Genomic DNA, 19460 nt, shown 5'->3' on the forward strand with positions numbered 1-19460 from the left:
TACAATAACTACAACATTTATTTAGTATGCAAGATCATGACAATGTAGCTAAACAGAAAGTTGACGAAGCTAATTCATGTAACCATTCAGACAGTATGAACTCCAGTATAAACAATATGCTTTAAGTGACATTTGAAGCAAACAGACTTTACTTTTGTTCTCAGATCTTTTCTCTTTTAATTAATGAATTAAGCTAGATTTCACTAGCTCTGATCCAGAGTAAGGTTTGGTATACAAAGTCTGGCATACAAATTATTCATACCCTGAATTAATCTGAGTTAAATTTCAAATGCAAATGTCTTAAAATACTGAGAGCATAATTAAGTAATTTATCATCCTTACAGGGTTAGAAGAGATCAGGAGCAGGTTAGAAGGATGAGCAACAATCTTTCCAATTATTCTAAAAATAAACACTAATTAGTGTATTAAGGATTTTAAAGTATGACATACAAAAGATTTAGAAGGTGATTCTCACTTAAACATTATAAAGAGGCCTCAGAGGAATCCATAACTGTTTTAAGGATACTTGCGTTGCTACCATGCTGTAAAGGAGTTTCAACATAAGTGAGAATCAAGTATGTACTTCGCTTAGTAATCCAAAAATAACTACAGGCCAAGCACTGAACGAATCATGATTAATTAAGTTGGACTAACCTGCATAAGTGAGATTTTGTGTTATGAACATGTCTGAATACGCAATTAATTTAAATTGCTAGAAAAATAATCACACATTAGTCTAGAATAACATGCTGTGAAACATTATGCTATCACATAAAATACACTACAGAACAGCATGCGTGATGATAAGCAGTAACTGAATTTCACCACAATGCTGCACTTTTTTTCTGAGACAGTGGCTAAGAGGAGTAGTAGCAACCAGTTTGAGAATGGATTTATGAATTGAGATATAGTTAAATTCACCCATAAAGTTTCTGCACGGAAAATGCGTCCAGCTTGTACGGATGTTATATCAAAGATATGTTGCATGTATTCTGCCTAGAGGGGGAGAATCTCTCTGTGCCCATTGTGGTCAAATTCTGAGCTATGTCACATTTTTGTATGAAATGGCGGAACCAGATGAACTCTGAAGTTTAAAGTACAGTAGTAGTTCATATTTGTCTCATAATTTGTACAAACTGCTTCCTTTTTCCAGCCAGCAAAAATATGACTACTTTAACAGCTGATATTAGACTTGTTGAACATAAACATCAATAGATCCTATAGACTGAACATGATGAAAATGACTTGAGTACTAGTTCTTGCTTCTGTTTTTGTGAGTTGACAGCAGTAATCTATTCTCAGGTCCTCCCATCAGGCTGATGGATGGTGAGAATAAGAAGGAAGGACGTGTAGAGATTTTTATCAATGGCCAGTGGGGCACAATTTGTGATGACGGATGGTCTGATAAGGATGCAGCTGTAGTCTGCCGACAGCTTGGCTACAAGTAAGTAAACTCATTAAGCTGTTTCTCAACTTATCTGTTTGCTGTATCTAAAAATGTTAAGTTTCTGCAACTGCATATCACCAACTTGTGTCTGATAACATAATACATGCCTTTTAAAACTTGCCGTTTGGCATTCTTTTAGAAAAGTGTATTTATACTATTTGTATAAGAAGCAGTAGGCTATGTCTTCAAAAAGGAGTATTCATTAACTAGCATACCTGGAAAAGGAATTTTAATATTCAAAGGCATATCACAGTCTGACTGGCAACAGAAATGTAAGTTATAAAATTTTTTTTTAGAATTTAAATATTCCAAATTACTAAGCTATTGACTAAATACTATCTTTTATTTGTCACTTATGGAACTACATGTCTATATGACACCAATTTTTTTTTTTTTTTTTTTTTACACTTAGTTGCATTGATGTAACTGAGAAGATAATTTGATTTAGTGTATCTGCTCTGTGCTCTTTGCAACTTAAACTGTTCTTAATTTACTTCTTTCATCTTCAGTTTTCAGATTTCTAAACATTTTTTAAAAGTTGGAGTGAAATGTCTATTTTGGAAAAAATGAGGGAAACCAATATTAGCATCTAGAACAGCACAGACGATTACATGTTCTGTGAACTATGTAGAGTCTCTGGTTTGTTTGTGATCTTGTGTCTGAGCTCTATACGTTTCACCATACTTAAGTGACAATTTTCAGTCATATAACAATTCTCACCTATCTTCCCCAACACTGCAGGCGTATTAAAAGAGGTATAAAAGCAAGTGTAAAGGGAAAGAAATACTTTCTTGCCTAATACATTTTCATTGTTAAACTCTCTCTACTCCAGCATTTCATGGTATATGCAGTTACCCTTTTGCATACATAGAAGTATTGTCCTTTACAATATGCAATAACATATCTTTTAAAATGGAAACCTATGACATAGTGCAACATTTCAGTTATCTAGCATTCCATATATTCTTATAACAATAAAATATCAGTAAATTGCTCTTAACTGATACATAAACTTGTAGTTCAGACACACCTAAAGGCAGCTGTGGCTCTCTGTATAGCCGGCTGGGTGGTCTCCCACTCATAATTCTGACACAAACTACATACAACAAACCCTCTACCTTTAGATTAAGAAGCATTATTCTAAGTAATTAAAAGAAAATCTTTCACAAGAGTGGCCAAATTAGATGCTTACATGCACAATTCCTGTTGGTTTTTTATTGTGTTTGTTCACCTACTCCCTCATTTGGGAAAAAAGTTCATCTTTCAGAAGAGGTCATTCACACAACTGATGCTGCAGTCACTGCTGAAGCTGCATGGCACTACATACAAGCGATAAGGATCGGGACTTCAAACCTTAATAAAATGTCCTACGCCTGACATTTAAGTACTTAGGTTTGATACTTACACAAGCACAGGATTATCACACTCCCCTTCTCTGTAAAGTGCCTTGAGGCCTACGTACGAAAATGCTACACAACCACTAAGTATGGGATTCCCCCCAGGAAAAGGTAGGTGCTGAGACTGAACTGGGTTCAACTGTGGGGTACACTTTAAAAATGGCATGGTAATAAAATATGTTAATAACTATGAACAACTTATAGATCTGTACATCACAGGTCCTACTACACTGCAAGTATACAGTATTTAACTGGCTCATCTTTCTGAGGGAATCAGACTAGATCAAATTATTTTTAGCATTCACAGATGCTGGTTTTATAGGAGGATTAAAGAGATTATGAAACAGTAGCTTTCAGATATTTTACTTTATAGATATTTGTAACACTGTTACAATGTAAAATACTTTGCATAATGCCTTCTAACTAGATACATTAAAGCACTTTTTAAACATTAATGAACCGTAGCAATGTTGTTACACTTTTTTTTTTTCTACTTCCCAGAGTAACAAAGGCAATGAGGAGAACAGTTGTCATCAAGGGAATCAGTGACAGGACTTGGAATAAAAGCTCAATACCTTTCACTACTTGCTTTGAAATATTTCAGTTGAGTAAAATGTAGAATAATGCCTCAAAATGCTTAATAAATTAAAATATGCTCTGTTTCCAGAGGTCCAGCTAGAGCAAGGACAATGGCTTATTTTGGGGAGGGCAAAGGCCCGATCCACGTGGATAATGTGAAATGTACAGGAAATGAGAGATCCTTGGCAGACTGCATTAAGCAGGACATTGGGAAACACAACTGCCGCCACAGCGAGGACGCGGGGGTGATCTGTGACCACCTAAGCAAGAAGGCCCCTGGGAACAGCAATAAAGGTGAAGCCCCATTGTGAGTGGCAGGCCAACAGGTTCGGGTGGGGAACTGTCACAGTAGGAACAGACAGACTTACACAATCCCACCTCACGGAGGAAACAGTGATATCAAAAGAATTACGGAAACAAAAGTGGTGGGAAATCCTTTCTGCTTACACTGTGTGATCTTATTGCTGTGCCAGCTGCTCAAAGGAATCAAAGACTACTCAGATGATACAGGGTATTTGTTTACCGTAGTTTGCAGCAGTCATGTTTCATAAGTTGTACAAGGGACATGAAAATGCAAAAACCCAGACAGCTACTTTCAACTTTTTGAGGTACAGGTTATCTTCAGCTGAGGACTGAGACCTATGTGGTATGCCAAGCTCTGCTTCCACTTCCATAAAGGAAGGAAGAATTTTATTAAAAATCCTATACTTGAGAAGCAGGGCACAAATGTCTAAATTGTTCTGTGATCACAGTCAAAATATCTCAGCTAAAAAGAATTTCTATGTCTGAGAATTTGGTTGTTAAAAACTACCATGAAACAGAATAACTTCAGCCTTTGTGATTTTTTTTTTTTTTAATTAACTCTCATTGAAGATCAGCTACATTTCATTTTGAGTTTAATGCTGTCTACATTTCTCTTTCTGATTTAGATTCTCTTGCTTCTGTTTGTGGATTGAGGTTACTACATCGTCGACAAAAGCGAATAATTGGTGGGAAAAATTCTTTACGGTAAATATTTGGTAAAGACAAGTAATTTTGAAAATAAAGCTTCTATGACATGTTATTTGCCATAAGCAGTTCACCTGATTAATGATTTTATTCTAAGTTTGTTGTTTGTTTTTCTTTTGGCTTGTCATGAGGTAGAAGCAGAAATATACCCAAAGCAAACAATCTTACAAAAGGGATTGTAAAAAATACACTTATAGTATCACTATATGACACTGTTCAACCTGTTTCAAAGTACATGCACAGCATCAATCAATTCATTTCAAAAAAGACACTGCCTAAGTGGAGGAGCCTCAAAGAGCAGTAACAAGAGGGAGCCCAGAAAAGCATTTAAATGCAGTCAGACAAAGTAGGATTACTTACCTTAGTGAAGAGACAAATGAGCATTGTACAGAAAAAGAATTATTGTCTTAGAATATATGTATAAAGGACACTGGACGAAATGAAACGGTGGCAAATAATGGATTGCGCTATTGAGTCAGAGCAAGAAACTTGCTTTCATAGTAAGTAAGCACAGGGACGTTAGATAAAGAAAAAAAAAGGTGAGAGAAATCCAGTAGTGCACTTAGAAATGCTTCAAAATCAAGAGGGGGAACATATGAACAGTGTCAGAAAAGGACTTGTCACAAGAAGTCCTTAAGACAAAGAACCTAACAAAGTTTGAAAAGGAACTGCTTACATACATAGCAGGAAATCCAAAGCTGTCTGAATTACCCCATTTTGGAAAGACATATTAAATCCCATCTTCCAAAACTGAAAAATGACTAAATTGTTTTATGCTTTATGGGAAGTAAATTCCTTCACCTTACTTTAAAACATTTGGCACTGGCAACTCTGAGATAGGATGCTGGACTAGATGATCCTGAGCAGCTCTGGTACTCCAGCATTACTTACTCAAGTTGATAGTAATTAGAAACACCTAAACCTACCTGTTGCTTATTCTTGGATATTGCTGTTGCTTACAGGTGCATCTCTCTCCCCCTCCCTTCTCTCTGATTCCATCTTTTGCTCCTCTATTAAACTGGTGAAAAATAATCCATCCTGTCTTGATAGGCCTGCAAATATGTGTCCCAGATGTACTATACAAAACTGATGATAACAGGCTGAAAAAAAGTCCTCATCTGTTACTTGTGGTTTCTTCAGTTGCTTTAGACCTCTTGGTTTGCCAGCTTCCTGATTCAAACAGCTCAGAATCGGCAAAGATATTAATGCAGACAGGAAAGGACACTGGGTTAAGCTTTTCAAGAAATTCCCTTCTTTCGCCTCTCCAGTTGACAGGAAATTTCTGGTTTGTGATTTGGACGGTATTTGGCGAGGACCCCACAGAATGCATTTTTGGCACAATGAATGCAATCTGAGAAGGGAAAATTAAAATAATTGACAGTGGGAGGAAGTGCTCAGAGTGCTGGCTGCCCAAAACAATCCGTAAAGTAGTCCTGACCATTGTTAAATGGAATTCTGAATACTGCAGGAATACAAAGGTATTCTCAACTGCTACGCAATAAATAACACAGTTTGTAAGCTATGTCAAAGAAACCAAATAGCATTTACATTCAAGGTAATTGATAAGCTACCTTAACTTTCCATTGTTGTACCCTGAACACAATGTCTGATGTCCTCTGTAGGGGTGGCTGGCCATGGCAGGTTGCACTCCGGCTGAAATCTTCTCACGGTGATGGAAGACTCCTGTGTGGTGCTACTCTCATCAGCAGCTGCTGGGTCCTCACTGCTGCACACTGTTTCAAAAGGTAGGTCTCCCTTCAATAGTGAAGTGTGTTTTCAAACTATTTTGTTGTCCTGGGTATAGGCAAAAACATTCCAATTGAAGTCCACTGAAAACTGTTCCAAAGAGTTGGTCTTTGGTTTTTTTTAAAAAAACCAACCAACCAGTCTCTTTTCTGCCAAAATAAAACAAATAAAAAAAAACCCCTAATAGATTGAAATTATTATAGGTGTCATCATTCACAGGATTTATGTTCATATCCATATTAGGGTAAAGCACTATTACACATTTTGCTGAGTCTAATAGGAAAGCAAATTTGGACACTGGATGCTAGTGAGATCAAGCTGTTTTGCTTATTTTTCACAAACAGGCTGGAGCAACTGACTTACCCTATTATAGTTCATAAAGAATTGTCTTTTGTAGCTATCTAAACAAAGGTCCCACCCCCTTTAACAAAGAAATAATTGTCTAAGCGGTTATACTGGTATAATTCTCTGACACTGGGATCTAATACAACTATGACAAGTTTTCCATACATTTAGCAACTGGTTTGCAATTTACTCTACCTTGTAAACAACATTTCATCTATTTGCTCTAACTTCCGTAATTCTTAGTACTAAGCTAATATCTAGCTTTTCTAAATGTCTTTTCCTATTTTTTTTAGAAACAGGTACTCTCTTACTGATAGTTCTCCTGTTCAGTTTTTGTATCTCCTCTCCAGTACTTTTGACATCAGGAATCACTGCTAATGAAGTTACTGTAGTGTAAAAACACTGACTTGCACAGTAAGGAAGTTAGTCTAATATAATAAGAGTCAGATACACTTTTATTTGAGTGGAAACTGTTACCTTTGCTTAGCATCAGATGCACATCTTTTAATTTTCATATTTCATAAAAATCATGAAGGACTTTCCTTGGTAGTATTTGAAGCTGAAGCGGTCAAAGTCAGTAAAATTTCCACTACTTCTATTGATGTCCCAGTTGTTTTGGTGGAACTATGAAAGCACTTAAGTTTCTACCATCAAAATTTACAGAAAATGGCTTCCTCTTCCCTCGTTCATAATCTCTATCAAGCCTCCTGAGGATGCAACTTAAACTCTTGAGAAAGCCTTTGAAATGCTTGAAAACAAAGCAGCCTTTTCTGTTCTTTTACCTCAAAGATCCTCTTCAAGGAAAAAAAAAAAAAGGGAGGTCACAGGAAGCCAGTTATGTTTTCTGCGTGCAAATCAAGATCCTACTGACCCAGCTCTGCCTTTCTAGAACCCTTTCACAAAGTTTGCTGAAACAAGTTTGTACTTGCTGTGCTGCCGCAATTACAGTGCCGTCTTACAGTAAGCACTCCCACAGAATACATCACCTGTTCTTCCCAACGCCTTGCCCACATAGCTGGGGCTCCAAGCCGTTCTGAGTGCACTGCCAAGGCGTGTCCCCTTTGGATACTTGGCTGAACACGCACATGATGGGGCAGTGTTATGGATGACCACCAGCATGGCTGGAGCACTGTACACTGTGATACTTCCAGACCTGTGCAGGCACTTGAGGGTCTGTTACAGGCTATCCTAAACCCGTTATGTGTGGTCTCAGGGACCAAAGTATTGTTTTGCCCCAGATGTTGCATTTAAAACTGTGCAATCTAGATCCAAGCATGCAACTCCGACAGTCTGTGGACGCACTACTGTTGACTGTAAAAGAGAGAAGGCACCTTTAGCTCTAAGTTGACACTGGGTAGACTGGGCTGAACTTCCTAATGATCTCAGATTTTAAGGGGCTATGTTTCCAAGAGCTATCTATAGATCAAGCGCCTTCTTCACATATTTTCCACAGACAGACAAGAGAAAGGCCAGTATACCATTTCTCCTATCCTGGAAATTGGAACACTGCTTAAGTAACAAAAGTGGGCTCATCTGTATTATGGATTAAAAATTAAATACAATTTTATGCATGATGATTGGAATTGTTCACCAGTAGTAGAGCAGCGTTACTGGTTTCTGTAATTTCTTGGACACATAATTTAAGATCAAAAATTGTTTGAAGCTGTTTTTCCTTTTATAACCCACCCATCTTATTAGTGAGTTTTGTCCTGAATGGTTTTGACAGCTGTAGGGAATTTGCAGGTCTATACATAACAAAATATTAACTTTGGATAGTAACATGAGGCATAGAAAAAAGGAAATTATAATGACCATGATGTCATTTCAGGAAATATGGTGTTCCTTCAACATTGTCCTGTTCTAATAATATAACCATTATGTAAGTACTGCTTTAGGCATTCCTGAATGCCAATTGTACTTCAACATAGTGCCGGTGATTTTTAGAACTAGGGACTCTGAGGCACAGTGGAACCAAATACTCAGTAAGACACTGGAAACCAAAGTAGATAACCAGAATCAGAATTCAGTTTTCTTAAATTCAACATGAACGGTGAGATAAATTCAGGTGTGCCCTCAATGTCAGTACGTTACTTGACTGGCAGCAGGATGATATTAGCATGGTGGCCAATTACTAATCCGTCCTCCAGTTGGCTGAGAAATAAACCAGCCAGGAGGTGCTAAGGTCAACGCTGGCAGGCTGCACTACAGCTTAAAGTGAGCCCAACCCAGCCATCCGACAGAGGGGTAATACCCTGAAAGCAACATCATTTCCCACCCATGAAGCACTCCCAGACTCCTCCTCTGCCTCCACCCTTCAAATGGGATGTGCGTGTGGTGGCTCTCTGCCATTTCATAGCTGACTTTTAGGTGAGGAAGACCGGACACCCCTGAGCTAGACTACTGTGCTTTTTTTTTTTTTTAGGTACTGAGGCTCTATTACAGTATTTACACATTTGGCAAAGATCAACTACTAGAGGGGAAGATAACTGTCTACAAATTTTAAAAAAAACAGTTTAAGGCAGCCTTATGTGTGTGAGTGTGCACAGAAATACGGTAAATCTGTGCAGAGACTGCTCATTAAGCATCTCACTAGAAGCCTTGTAGCTATTAAAGTTTCACACATTTGCATGAGAAGAAGCACTTCTCATTCTATTAAATGTTTAAAATCAGTACTTTTAATTAAGATGAGCTTTCCTGGACCTCCTTTCTTCATTATTCTGCTATAAATGACCATCATCCATAACACAGAAAACCAGCGGGAACCTATTAAAAGGAACAGTGTTCCTTTTGTCAAAATCAAGCATGTAACACTAAATAGAAGCAGCAAGTTTTCTGCTATACTATCTGATATATGGCTGACAGGAGAGCACTCATTATCACTAGTCATAAACTACTTCATGCTTAGGCTTACGAATCAACAAACAATTAAAAATCAAGTTCCTTTGATTATTAAATCAGTTCAGGAAGGAAGTGGGTTCATTTCTCATTTTAAAAATATAAAGAAACAATTAGCATAGCACTGATAGGTGATTTGCTGCACAGAGCCAAAAGTGTATCTGTAAATTATGAGGTGACCTTTTGGAAATGCTTTTGGTAGATTATGTCAGGCAAATATATATTTAATGCTCATGACCTTGTACATTTGTATTCCAATATGACTCTCAGACATATACAAAAAATTGCTAAAATATTACTTTCAAACATTCAAAGATCATATCTAGCAATACATTCTAGGGTACAGAATACTATATAAAGGCAATGAGATCAACAGTTATAAACAACGACTGTAGCAAAAATTATTAAATTATTTAATATTGATTAACTGGCAAAGGAAACAGCATAATTTTACTTAACTTACTGGGGTCAGTTGCTGTACAATTTAGATTCTTAAGTGGAATGTCATCATGCAATTATGAAATTTGAGCAGAAAAATACATCAGATATGTCAGTAACAAAACCAACTCTTCCATTTATTTTAGTGAGGGTTTTGCATGTAAGTTAGAGTAATTCAAATGAAAATAACACAAAGCCATTTTACTGCAATAGTAAGTAAAGTACTTTCAGTTTCAGCTTCCTTTTCTAAAATACTCTGAGGAAAATAGATCTTACAAAGTTGGCTAATGCATCAGCCAAGATTGTTTGTAATCTTGCCCATGCAAGAAGTGACACCAGAGAAGTACTTCGTTGGCTGCGTAACCCATCCCAGTGGTACTGCACTCTTTACGTTCTGAGCATTACATCTGTTCTGTAAATAGATTTTGTAAAAGTGAAAGACAGTTTGACACTCTGCACCCTGACCATTCAGCTACCTGCCTCTACACTGACCTCATCCACTTTGGAGAGGACGCAGGAATTGCGCCGTCAAGTGTGTAAAACATTTTACAGCTGGATGTTTTATTCTTCTGTTCCACGAGTTTCACAGAGGACCAATGCATTGATCAGCTTATACAATAAAGTGAGCTACCAGGATCTGTCAGTTTGGTTTTCATAGTGTTTTCAAACTGCCTTATATAGCATAGTAGCATGCTTTCTGTCAATCAATCAACGTTATGGGTTGCCCATACAATACACTTGCCCTTGATTTGGTACTTTCTCGTGCTGCAACCAACTCAGAAATCTGTAAGCTGTAGTTCTAGGAAATACACCACGAGGTTATATAGCCTCCACATGAAGAGACAAATCACCATTTAACGTATATAAATACTGAACAGCAGAGGCAACTTTCTGCAGAACACAGGATTAAACTAAGGAATCAGATTAATTTCCCTACTAATATCTTTCCTTAACTAGAGGAATTAAAAGTACTTTCCCCTCTGATTTGTATATTTATATAAAAATATATTTCTAACTTTGAATGCTATGATTTTGTCAAAGCACTACTGGAAATTTTTGCAGACGGGCCAGGAAAATTCGCTTTCAAGTCTGCCTATATGTAAACATGTTAAATTAAACTCTGAATTATAGTTTCTAAAAAGTCCTAGAAGCAATAGCGAGCAAATACATAAAACCTCTTGAGTACGAACTGGTACTGAAATGTACCAAGCATTTTATTGTAAAGTTGCACAACTTATTCATAAAAAAGTCACTTTCATAGAAATAATACTAGAAGAAAACTGTGTTAAATAATGCCTGTACTATACAGTATTTTAACGTACTGAGGATGCTCCTTACTCCTTGCTGTATTAAGGAAAGCCAAATTGATGGCAGAAGAAAAAACAAAGAAGAAACTCCCCCAAGGTCACAGATCAGATCACAGCACTGCTGTTCTCTAGCCAGCGCCCGATTATACTTTTACTGGCTCCCACATCATAGCTCAGAGTAACAATAACAGAAGTGCAGAAGTTTACAAAGTGTCTTGGCAAAGTACGGTAAGATTAGCCTTTTCTAATGTAAGATGTGTAGCAACAGTGACCCAGGAGGGGATTCATCAGCATCAGAGCAGAAATTCTTGGCAGGCAGCAGACGGCAAGGATTTAACAGACAATCTACAGGGATGCAGAATTTAGGATTTCACTGATGTCATACTTCAGGTGGCCAAATACAGATGGATATCGAGAACTCCAGAAACTAATTAAGACCTAACAGCCTTCTTTACTCTGAAGACTCTCCTTAAAGGCAACAAAAATAAAAGCAATCTATCAGGTGCCAACCCTACTTCCATGGAATTTTGCCACTTATTTTATCAGGAAAGAATCAACTGTGAAGTCTTAGTGAGCTTTTAAAACTGGAAAAAACACACAAGGTGATCTAGAAATTAGAATGTGAGATCTAGTACAAGACAGAGATGCAAATATTTGGTTTTTTTTTAAAAAAGCTTACAAATAAATACCGCCATTCTAGAAACTTTGACTGGAGTCAGAATACCTGGAGAACCAGGGCTCATGCTTTCGCCTTTTCTGATGTTCTTTTCCTATTCATGCTCTCATTTCTTAATGGAAAATTCCTAATGAAAATTGATTCAGTGGCAAGTTATAAAATATTAGCACTTTTGTGGTCAAACCAGAGAGATTAGTAATGTGACACACAAATACAATTTTTTTCTTTGAGAAAGTATCTTTGAGATAAACATACTGATCCACAAATCTAAATGGCCTTGAGCTATTTTTTTCAGGGAGGAAATAAATAATGTATTTGGTAAAATACACATTTTCTCAGTTCTCCCTGTGAGACTAAAATCAGTATGAATACTTTTTTAAACACCCCTGTAAACTTTAAAAGTCTGCATCAGTTGCATCTCTTCCCTTCTGGCTGCTACGGAATTTTGATTTCCAACCATAAGGAAAATAAAGTATCGTGAGAGTCTTTCACACAGTGAAATTTTGCTCATAAAAGACCTGAAGGAGAGGGGCAGAATTTGACAAAGCAAGCTTTGCAGGCAACCAGGAATGCAACTCACAATTAGAATAAATATTCAGTGGTGCAGCTATATATTGTTCAGAAGAAACTGTAGTGTTCCTGCTTTGCCTGCTGCTCCCCAAGCAAGCCTTAGAAAGCTATGGAGATCAGCACACTGCTGGAGGGTATAAAAAGAACAAGTGTAGGTTAGAAGGTGACGGAACACTGTAGGGTATTTTCTGCACATGTATTACAAATTCCCTGTTGAAGGAGAGAGAGAAGTCAAAGGAAAAATATTTGAGTTAGCTTAGCCAGATTTTAAAATAAATGAAGGTACCCAACAGTACTCCTTTGTTTGCATTTTCCTGAGAAGGGCTGTGTCCCCTGTAATCCAAAACTCTCCAAAGGCATGTGCAGAAAATTGTTATTTCAGCCACAGTAATCATCTCTAAGGTATTTAGCGTTTAGTCTATGATGTGAAAGAAATTGAGGTCACATTAGCAGCAAAACAAGTCTTAAGATTGACAAGCCTTCTGTCACATTGCAGTAGGAGCTTGTGATGCAGATATGCTTTGCTTTCCTTATCATAACTTCAATTAACATAATGGGTTTTTATCAAGTTATCTAAGTCTCTAGAATTTCTCAACCAACCTACAAAGCAAGCTTGAACACTGTTCTCATTTCAGTAATTATTTGGAGCATCACAATGATGTTCGTACTCAGGTATTCGTTATAATTACTGGCAGTTTGTGTTACCTTTACTAAATAAATTTATAATGCACACCTTGCTTGCACCTTTGAAATAAGTGGGAGTCATGGCAGACGGCCATAAGAAACCTTGCCTGTGAAAATATTTTTGTTCTTTAAAAAAACCCTTTTTGAGTTGTTATTTATATGAGCAATAAAGACCCTGATCAAATCTGTTTGCATGCTTAGGACCTGACATTGCATGAGCCAGCCCTATTTGTTTTCATCTCAATCTTAGGTATGGCAACAACACTCGGAACTATGCTGTGCGGGTTGGAGACTATCACACGCTGGTACCAGAAGAGTACGAGGAAGAAATTGGAGTCCAACAGATTGTGATGCATAAAGAGTACAGGCCGGACAGCAGCGACTATGACATTGCATTAGTGAGGCTACAGGGGCCAGAGGAACAGTGTGCCAGATTCAGTACCCACGTCTTACCTGCTTGTTTGCCATTAAGGAGAGAGAGACCACAGAAAACTGCTCCCAACTGTTATATCACTGGATGGGGTGACACAGGTAAATATGTTTTAATGATTTCATCCACTGATCTTGTTACCTGAGGCTGCTTATTGAAAAAAAACCAAACAAAACCAAAAAATATCTCTAAATACTTAAAATAATAAAATGCTTAAAATGGAAGAATTATACTCTTTTTATATAGAGGAATATTTTCCCTCCTGATCTTTAAACAGGAATTATAACATTTTGTTTACTGAATTTAGTTTGTGTTTGCAAAGCGGTGATTAACCATGTCACTAAACCGCAGAACCAGTCAGTAAAATGGTCTCATTAAGACTGACAAGCATGAATGAAAAGCTTATTTGTTGCCAGGCGCACTCTTTGCAACAGCTTATCACCCCCTGCCTCAGAACGTAACTAAAGGCCCTAATACATTTGAGGTTTTTAAGGTAAGTGCAATGAATATTTTAGAAAGGTTATTTCAATTAACACTACTTCAATAGAAAAAATATACGGAAAATACACACATATTAGAATTCCAAATACCATTTTTTGTCTCCCTTGTTACCACTGACATTTTCAATCAGCAGTTAGATTTAAATAAGAGAACATCTTACCAAAATTTACAAGAGCCACAATGCAAGCGGCAATCCAGGCTTTTGGAACAGACTATCTAGTCACTTTTTAGGTCAATACAAAATTCTTCCTCTTCAAAGGTCTTTGTCCTTTAAATGTTTTACAAATTACTAATCATGTTTTACTTTCATGTTTTTATGGTGCTGAACACAATGCAAGACAGCAACCGCACTTGAGCCTTTGTTCCACTGACTCATGCAAACTGGCAAGCAGAAAAGGCAGCAAGGCCAAATATCAGTTCTTCCTCTGTATTGCGTTAATCTGTGTGCACAAATGTCTGGGTCACTGTACTACAATAAAGGAGAGAGACCTGTAGGGTGGGGTTTTTTTTGCTAAAAACAATTGCTAAGCTCTGTCTAGCTTTTTACACAATTCACCAAAAGTTCTGCAATATTGTTAACTTAGGACATCTCTTTAACGAAACATTAATCACTGCAATAATTGGCTTTAATTATGGTAAGACATGACATCATTGCAGTACTTCAGTTGAAATTTCACACTTACCATATGAATCATAATTACAAGTATTACAATTTTACTTAAAAAAAACCCCAGCACTGACTTTAATTTCCCATATTTCCAACTGAAAAAGAGGTGCAAGCTACAGAAAAAAAGCCGAATGATTTAAATACTGACATTTCACAAGCAGAGCACTGCTTATACAATGCAGGATTCACTACAGATAAAGAAAACGGAAGGACAGGTTCTGCTCGCCCTGACAAAATGAAGCTTCCTGTTGGTCAGGAGTCCCATTAGTACGCTGGTACACGGAAGTTACCAGGATCCGATGGGATTCAAATGACACTGCCAGTCTCTACCAGAGCACTCGTGGGCTCAGTAACATTAGCTCCTCAGTGGCGGTGACAAGCAAGCTTCCGTGTACTTACAGGGCATAAATGCGATGGTTGGCTGGATGCTCTGCTTGGAAGCCAACAGAGGATGCAGCATCTGACAGGCTGAGCTAGACTAGATTTGAACTGGTGACCCAGAAACAAAGTACTTCTACAGCTTTAGTCTCCACTGCTCAAGACTCCCAAAATTAGCTTCCCCATTTAAGTATTAAGGCATATCTTATAGAAGACACAAAGTGTGTTTGGAATAAAATAAATCCTAGCCTTGGAAAGATCCAGTGACACAAGCAGTAAAGTTACATCCTATTTTTTTAAAAGCATCTATATTCCATATTTACAATATCTACATAGTATTTTAGTATTCTATTTAATGCACAGTATATTTTTCAGTATTTAGTCTTGTTTTCAGTCATTTAATGACAGAGTGTGAAGGACTGACAGCAAAAATTGGATTAAATCATATTTATGTTTCCAGGACCAAGCATCATCATAAGACAATAATTTGGGTCCTCTTTTCAGGAAGGGCTTATTCAAGAACATTACAACAGGCTGCCATCCCCTTACTTCCCAAGAGGGTATGTGAAGAGCGTTACAAAAGAAGATTCACAGGAAGAATGCTCTGTGCTGGAAACGTTCAGGAACAGAAACGTGTTGATAGCTGTCAAGGAGACAGTGGCGGACCACTGATGTGTGAACGTCCAGGGGAAAGCTGGGTTGTGTATGGTGTGACCTCCTGGGGCTATGGCTGTGGCGTGAAAGATTCTCCAGGTGTCTACACAAAAGTATCATCTTTTGTACCCTGGATAAAAAGTGTGACCAAACTATGAATGTCCATAATGAAAACCAAACTTTATTAACAAAGTTTGAGGTAAGACAACTTGAACTGCGCAGACAGCGCACAGCTGGGGCCCACAATGGGTGGAAACAGACACATTTTCCTGATTCATCTGTATTTCTTTTTATTAAATCCAAGCTGTACACACACACAGCCTTTCCAGTTAGGGATTACTATCCAAACAAAATCCTTCTGTGTTAAGGAAGTTTATATATTGCACAAACAAGTTACCATGTATCTAAGATAAGGGGAAAAGTGATAGCCAGCTTAGAGTAACACTGGAGCAGGACAGCTGGAGAGTTCACCTTAAGATTCACTGCCCCAGGGAGACTGTACTAGCTTCAAGCTATTTATGCTCCAAGCTTCTCTAGAATTTATTACAGATCCCAAAATTAATCTTCAGTCTAGTTTACTTTATCAGTTCTTGACTGTTTTCCTATTATTCCTATGATCTTACCCTCAGCCCTCTAATTTTGACTCATGTTTCACTAGCTAATGAGACCATTAGGAGGCTGATTCTTGGCAAGTAATTCTGAGTATGTATTAAACATTAGAAGGAAAATAATTGTCAGTAATTAGATCCCCAGCTATTCTGATAAATGTTCTCACAGCTTAGTGTGCAGAAAGTACATTCCCAAGTAAAATAGACAGTACACTGGAAGTTAGTTTTCCTGCAAACATCCTGCACACCTGCAAGAGCCAGATCAAAAACAAATGACCTCGTTTTCTTTTCTCTAGATAAGTAGCATTTGTGTTCTTTCTGAATTTCAAAATTTTCAATGCATACAGCATTTCAGATAGAATTTATTTTTCCTATTTATCACTAGCTGTCAGTACAGTATCAGACTACAAACGTCCCAGTTCTCTCATTGCTGGTTTTGGAGGGGGCTTTACTCAACACTAGGAACCCCTGTCAGTCCTACAAGAGAAAGTTATAAGTACGTGCAATGCAAATACTGGAGATGTTGATCCAAAACCTGCCTGGAAAAGTCTATAAAGTCTTAAACTACTATTTTCTACAAGATAATATTTAGACAACTCTCTCCCGCTTAGTTGCAATACTGGTTCAGACTGATCTTACAAGAAAGGTGAAAATTAGACAGTTTTCTGTGACTTCTATAGTATTAACATATCCTGATGCCATTTAATTCCTTCTACAGATACTGTTCCCCGCACTATGAAAACCTTAATGGTTTATTATAAAAATGCACTGATAAAAAGTTCCTCTCGATTTACAGGACAACTTACTATCCTTTTACAAAGGGCCACCTCACAGAATGCAGGAAGTAACCACCATCTTTAGGGCAACACTTACGGGTATCAGTCTTGAAAATACCTGTGACTGACTGCAGTCAAGAGGGAGACAGGAAAGTTCAGTGCTACCTTTACAATCCCTGTTGAAGGCCATTCTATCTGCAAGAGTGCTCCAATTACATGAACAAACATGCTTCTTAAAAAGGTGAAATGAAAGCTCCGTGGGCTGTGAAACACTCCCGTGTGACAAGTGTGGCAGATGTGTGTCACCACGTAGTGATTCTGCAAACTGTGACTATCAGTGACTATTTTCCTGTGTTTTCTATCCCCAAACACTCTGGCTACCAGTGTCGTGTGGCCTTTTGTGAACAAAGTGGGATGTTTGTATTGATGTTGTTAAGCTGGCAATCATTCATTTCTGTATGGTTCTGTGTCTCTCCGGTGTTGTAACAAACATCCAAGACAACTCAATCTGCATACAAAGGCAATGATATTGCAGAAGCCCATGTGACTGAAGTCTCGGCCCTTAATTTCTCTCCAACCTCAAACATAGTTTTCAAGGGTCACGAGTAGTTTAAATATATTGTTGGAACTGGTGCTAAACTAGTACACAAGGTGCTTTAATACGTTTTACTCTTCTGTAATTCCACACTATTTGAAATAGTGTGAAGTATTTTATTTAAAAACATGTTAAAAATCATAGTACTGTGATCACCTACTGTCAGATCTATACGAAATTCTCTGCTAGTCAACCTTAAAACCATTCATGTTTTTACTTACACATAGTCCTTTATAACTAACAGGGAAGTAAGTCCATTAAAAACGTGTCTACTTGTAGCATCAAAGCTTTGCTATACAAGACCCATTATTTTGAGACTTGTGGTGAACTAGGCTATTTAGTGCAATACATGTTTTGTGTACAGGGGAAATAATTTTCTTTTAGAAGCTGCACCACAGAAATACAATACTTAGGTGGAAAAAAATTAAGCCTGCATACTAAATGTACTAAACATTTAGATTTAGTAGAGTAGTTCATTAGTTTTGCTCTTTTAATAGGATGCTTTATTAGATTTTAAAACGTTGCACTACTGCTGTTTTCATGCAGAGCATGCCTTTTCAGTTTCTAACTAAATGAAATTGTCTTTGTTACGCCATTCTAATTTTTGTTCAATGAGCCCGATTATGTAAATGTATACAATAAAAACTGCCACACTGACCAACTTTTATACATTAATTCTGTGGATAACATACAAGCAGATGCTGTAGGAACGTCAGCTGGATAAACTTCATGTGAGCTTTCTTAAGTGAAAAAGGGTGCTCTTGAAAGCATTTTCTTCAAAGCATATAAGCTTTGGGTCATCTCCTCAGAGATGGAAGTTTGTTCTGTACAATGGAATTCCTAATGCTGGATATGACTGGATGCTCATGGAAAGCTCCAGCCATAGGAAAGGCTATATAACCTCACTGAGCACTAGTAAGGTATACCCACAGCAAACATTATTAGTTTATACTTTTGTATTTGACCATAATCTTGAAAGTTAAACTTCTCTTGATTCAAACCCACTGTTCTACCTTTGCAAGCTCTAAATATCTGATGAAGAGCTCAAAACTGAATGTTCACAAATCTAACTGGCAGGCCAGATCAAGCCACCAGGCCCATTAATTCAGATGGCAATACCAGAGACCCCTTCACTTGGCATACACAATGGACTAGCAGGACAGCTACACGCTCCTCCTCTAAGTTAGTTTTACACAAAAGGATCCCCCATTATAGGGGGCACAGACAGGACAGTCTGTTTTCAAAGGGCAACTTGTTAAAAAACAAAACCAAAACACACCACCAACCCAGACCAATTCAGTTATTACGCACTGAAATTGTTAAAAAGGATTAAAAAGGCAGCTATGTCTCATGAAAGCCAAGGTTAAAATTCAAGGGAATTGGGATAACACAACAAATGACCACATCAGAGCAATGTCATAGAGTAGCTAAAAGCCAACACCAGAAAGTTTAAACTTGTAGCTGTATTAACTTATTTTTTTCCTAAAAGCACCAAGGTTACTAGAAATCCACTCTTCTGGGAAAAAAGGAAATTCACAGTACATGCTCAGGATTGTGGACTACCAGGCCCGGCAGCCACAAACTCGGAATTGTAAGCAGTAAAGATGTCATATGACAGTGTTGTATGCAGAGCTGTTTGAAAGGAAAGAGTAATCACACACCACCAATTAAAGAGGTGTGGTACCAGTTATTATAGCTCCACACAGAACAAGACATCCAGCTACACTCTGGCAATGGCAGAAAAAGTACGTGCTTTAAG

General features: G+C 37.6%; 1 protein-coding gene and 1 long non-coding RNA gene across 7 annotated transcripts in view; one reads left to right on the forward strand and one right to left on the reverse strand.

The window, feature by feature from the left end:
• Nucleotides 1-18358, forward strand: part of PRSS12 (serine protease 12) — a 40276-nt gene extending 21918 nt beyond the window's left edge. The window contains exons 8-13 of the mRNA XM_086746837.1: nucleotides 1303-1444; nucleotides 3512-3717; nucleotides 4353-4431; nucleotides 6054-6176; nucleotides 13343-13623; nucleotides 15573-18358. Of these exons, the coding sequence (XP_086602963.1) occupies nucleotides 1303-1444; nucleotides 3512-3717; nucleotides 4353-4431; nucleotides 6054-6176; nucleotides 13343-13623; nucleotides 15573-15880 (1139 nt within the window). The 3' untranslated portion in view covers nucleotides 15881-18358. The remainder of the gene's footprint in view (nucleotides 1-1302; nucleotides 1445-3511; nucleotides 3718-4352; nucleotides 4432-6053; nucleotides 6177-13342; nucleotides 13624-15572) is intronic.
• The window catches only part of LOC147600755 (uncharacterized), a 40044-nt gene that overhangs the window by 17939 nt on the left and 2645 nt on the right, over nucleotides 1-19460 (reverse strand). The window lies entirely within an intron of this gene.

This window comes from Chlamydotis macqueenii, chromosome 4 (assembly GCF_036417535.1).
Source record: "Chlamydotis macqueenii isolate bChlMac1 chromosome 4, bChlMac1.mat, whole genome shotgun sequence".
NCBI classification, from domain to species: domain Eukaryota; kingdom Metazoa; phylum Chordata; class Aves; order Otidiformes; family Otididae; genus Chlamydotis; species Chlamydotis macqueenii.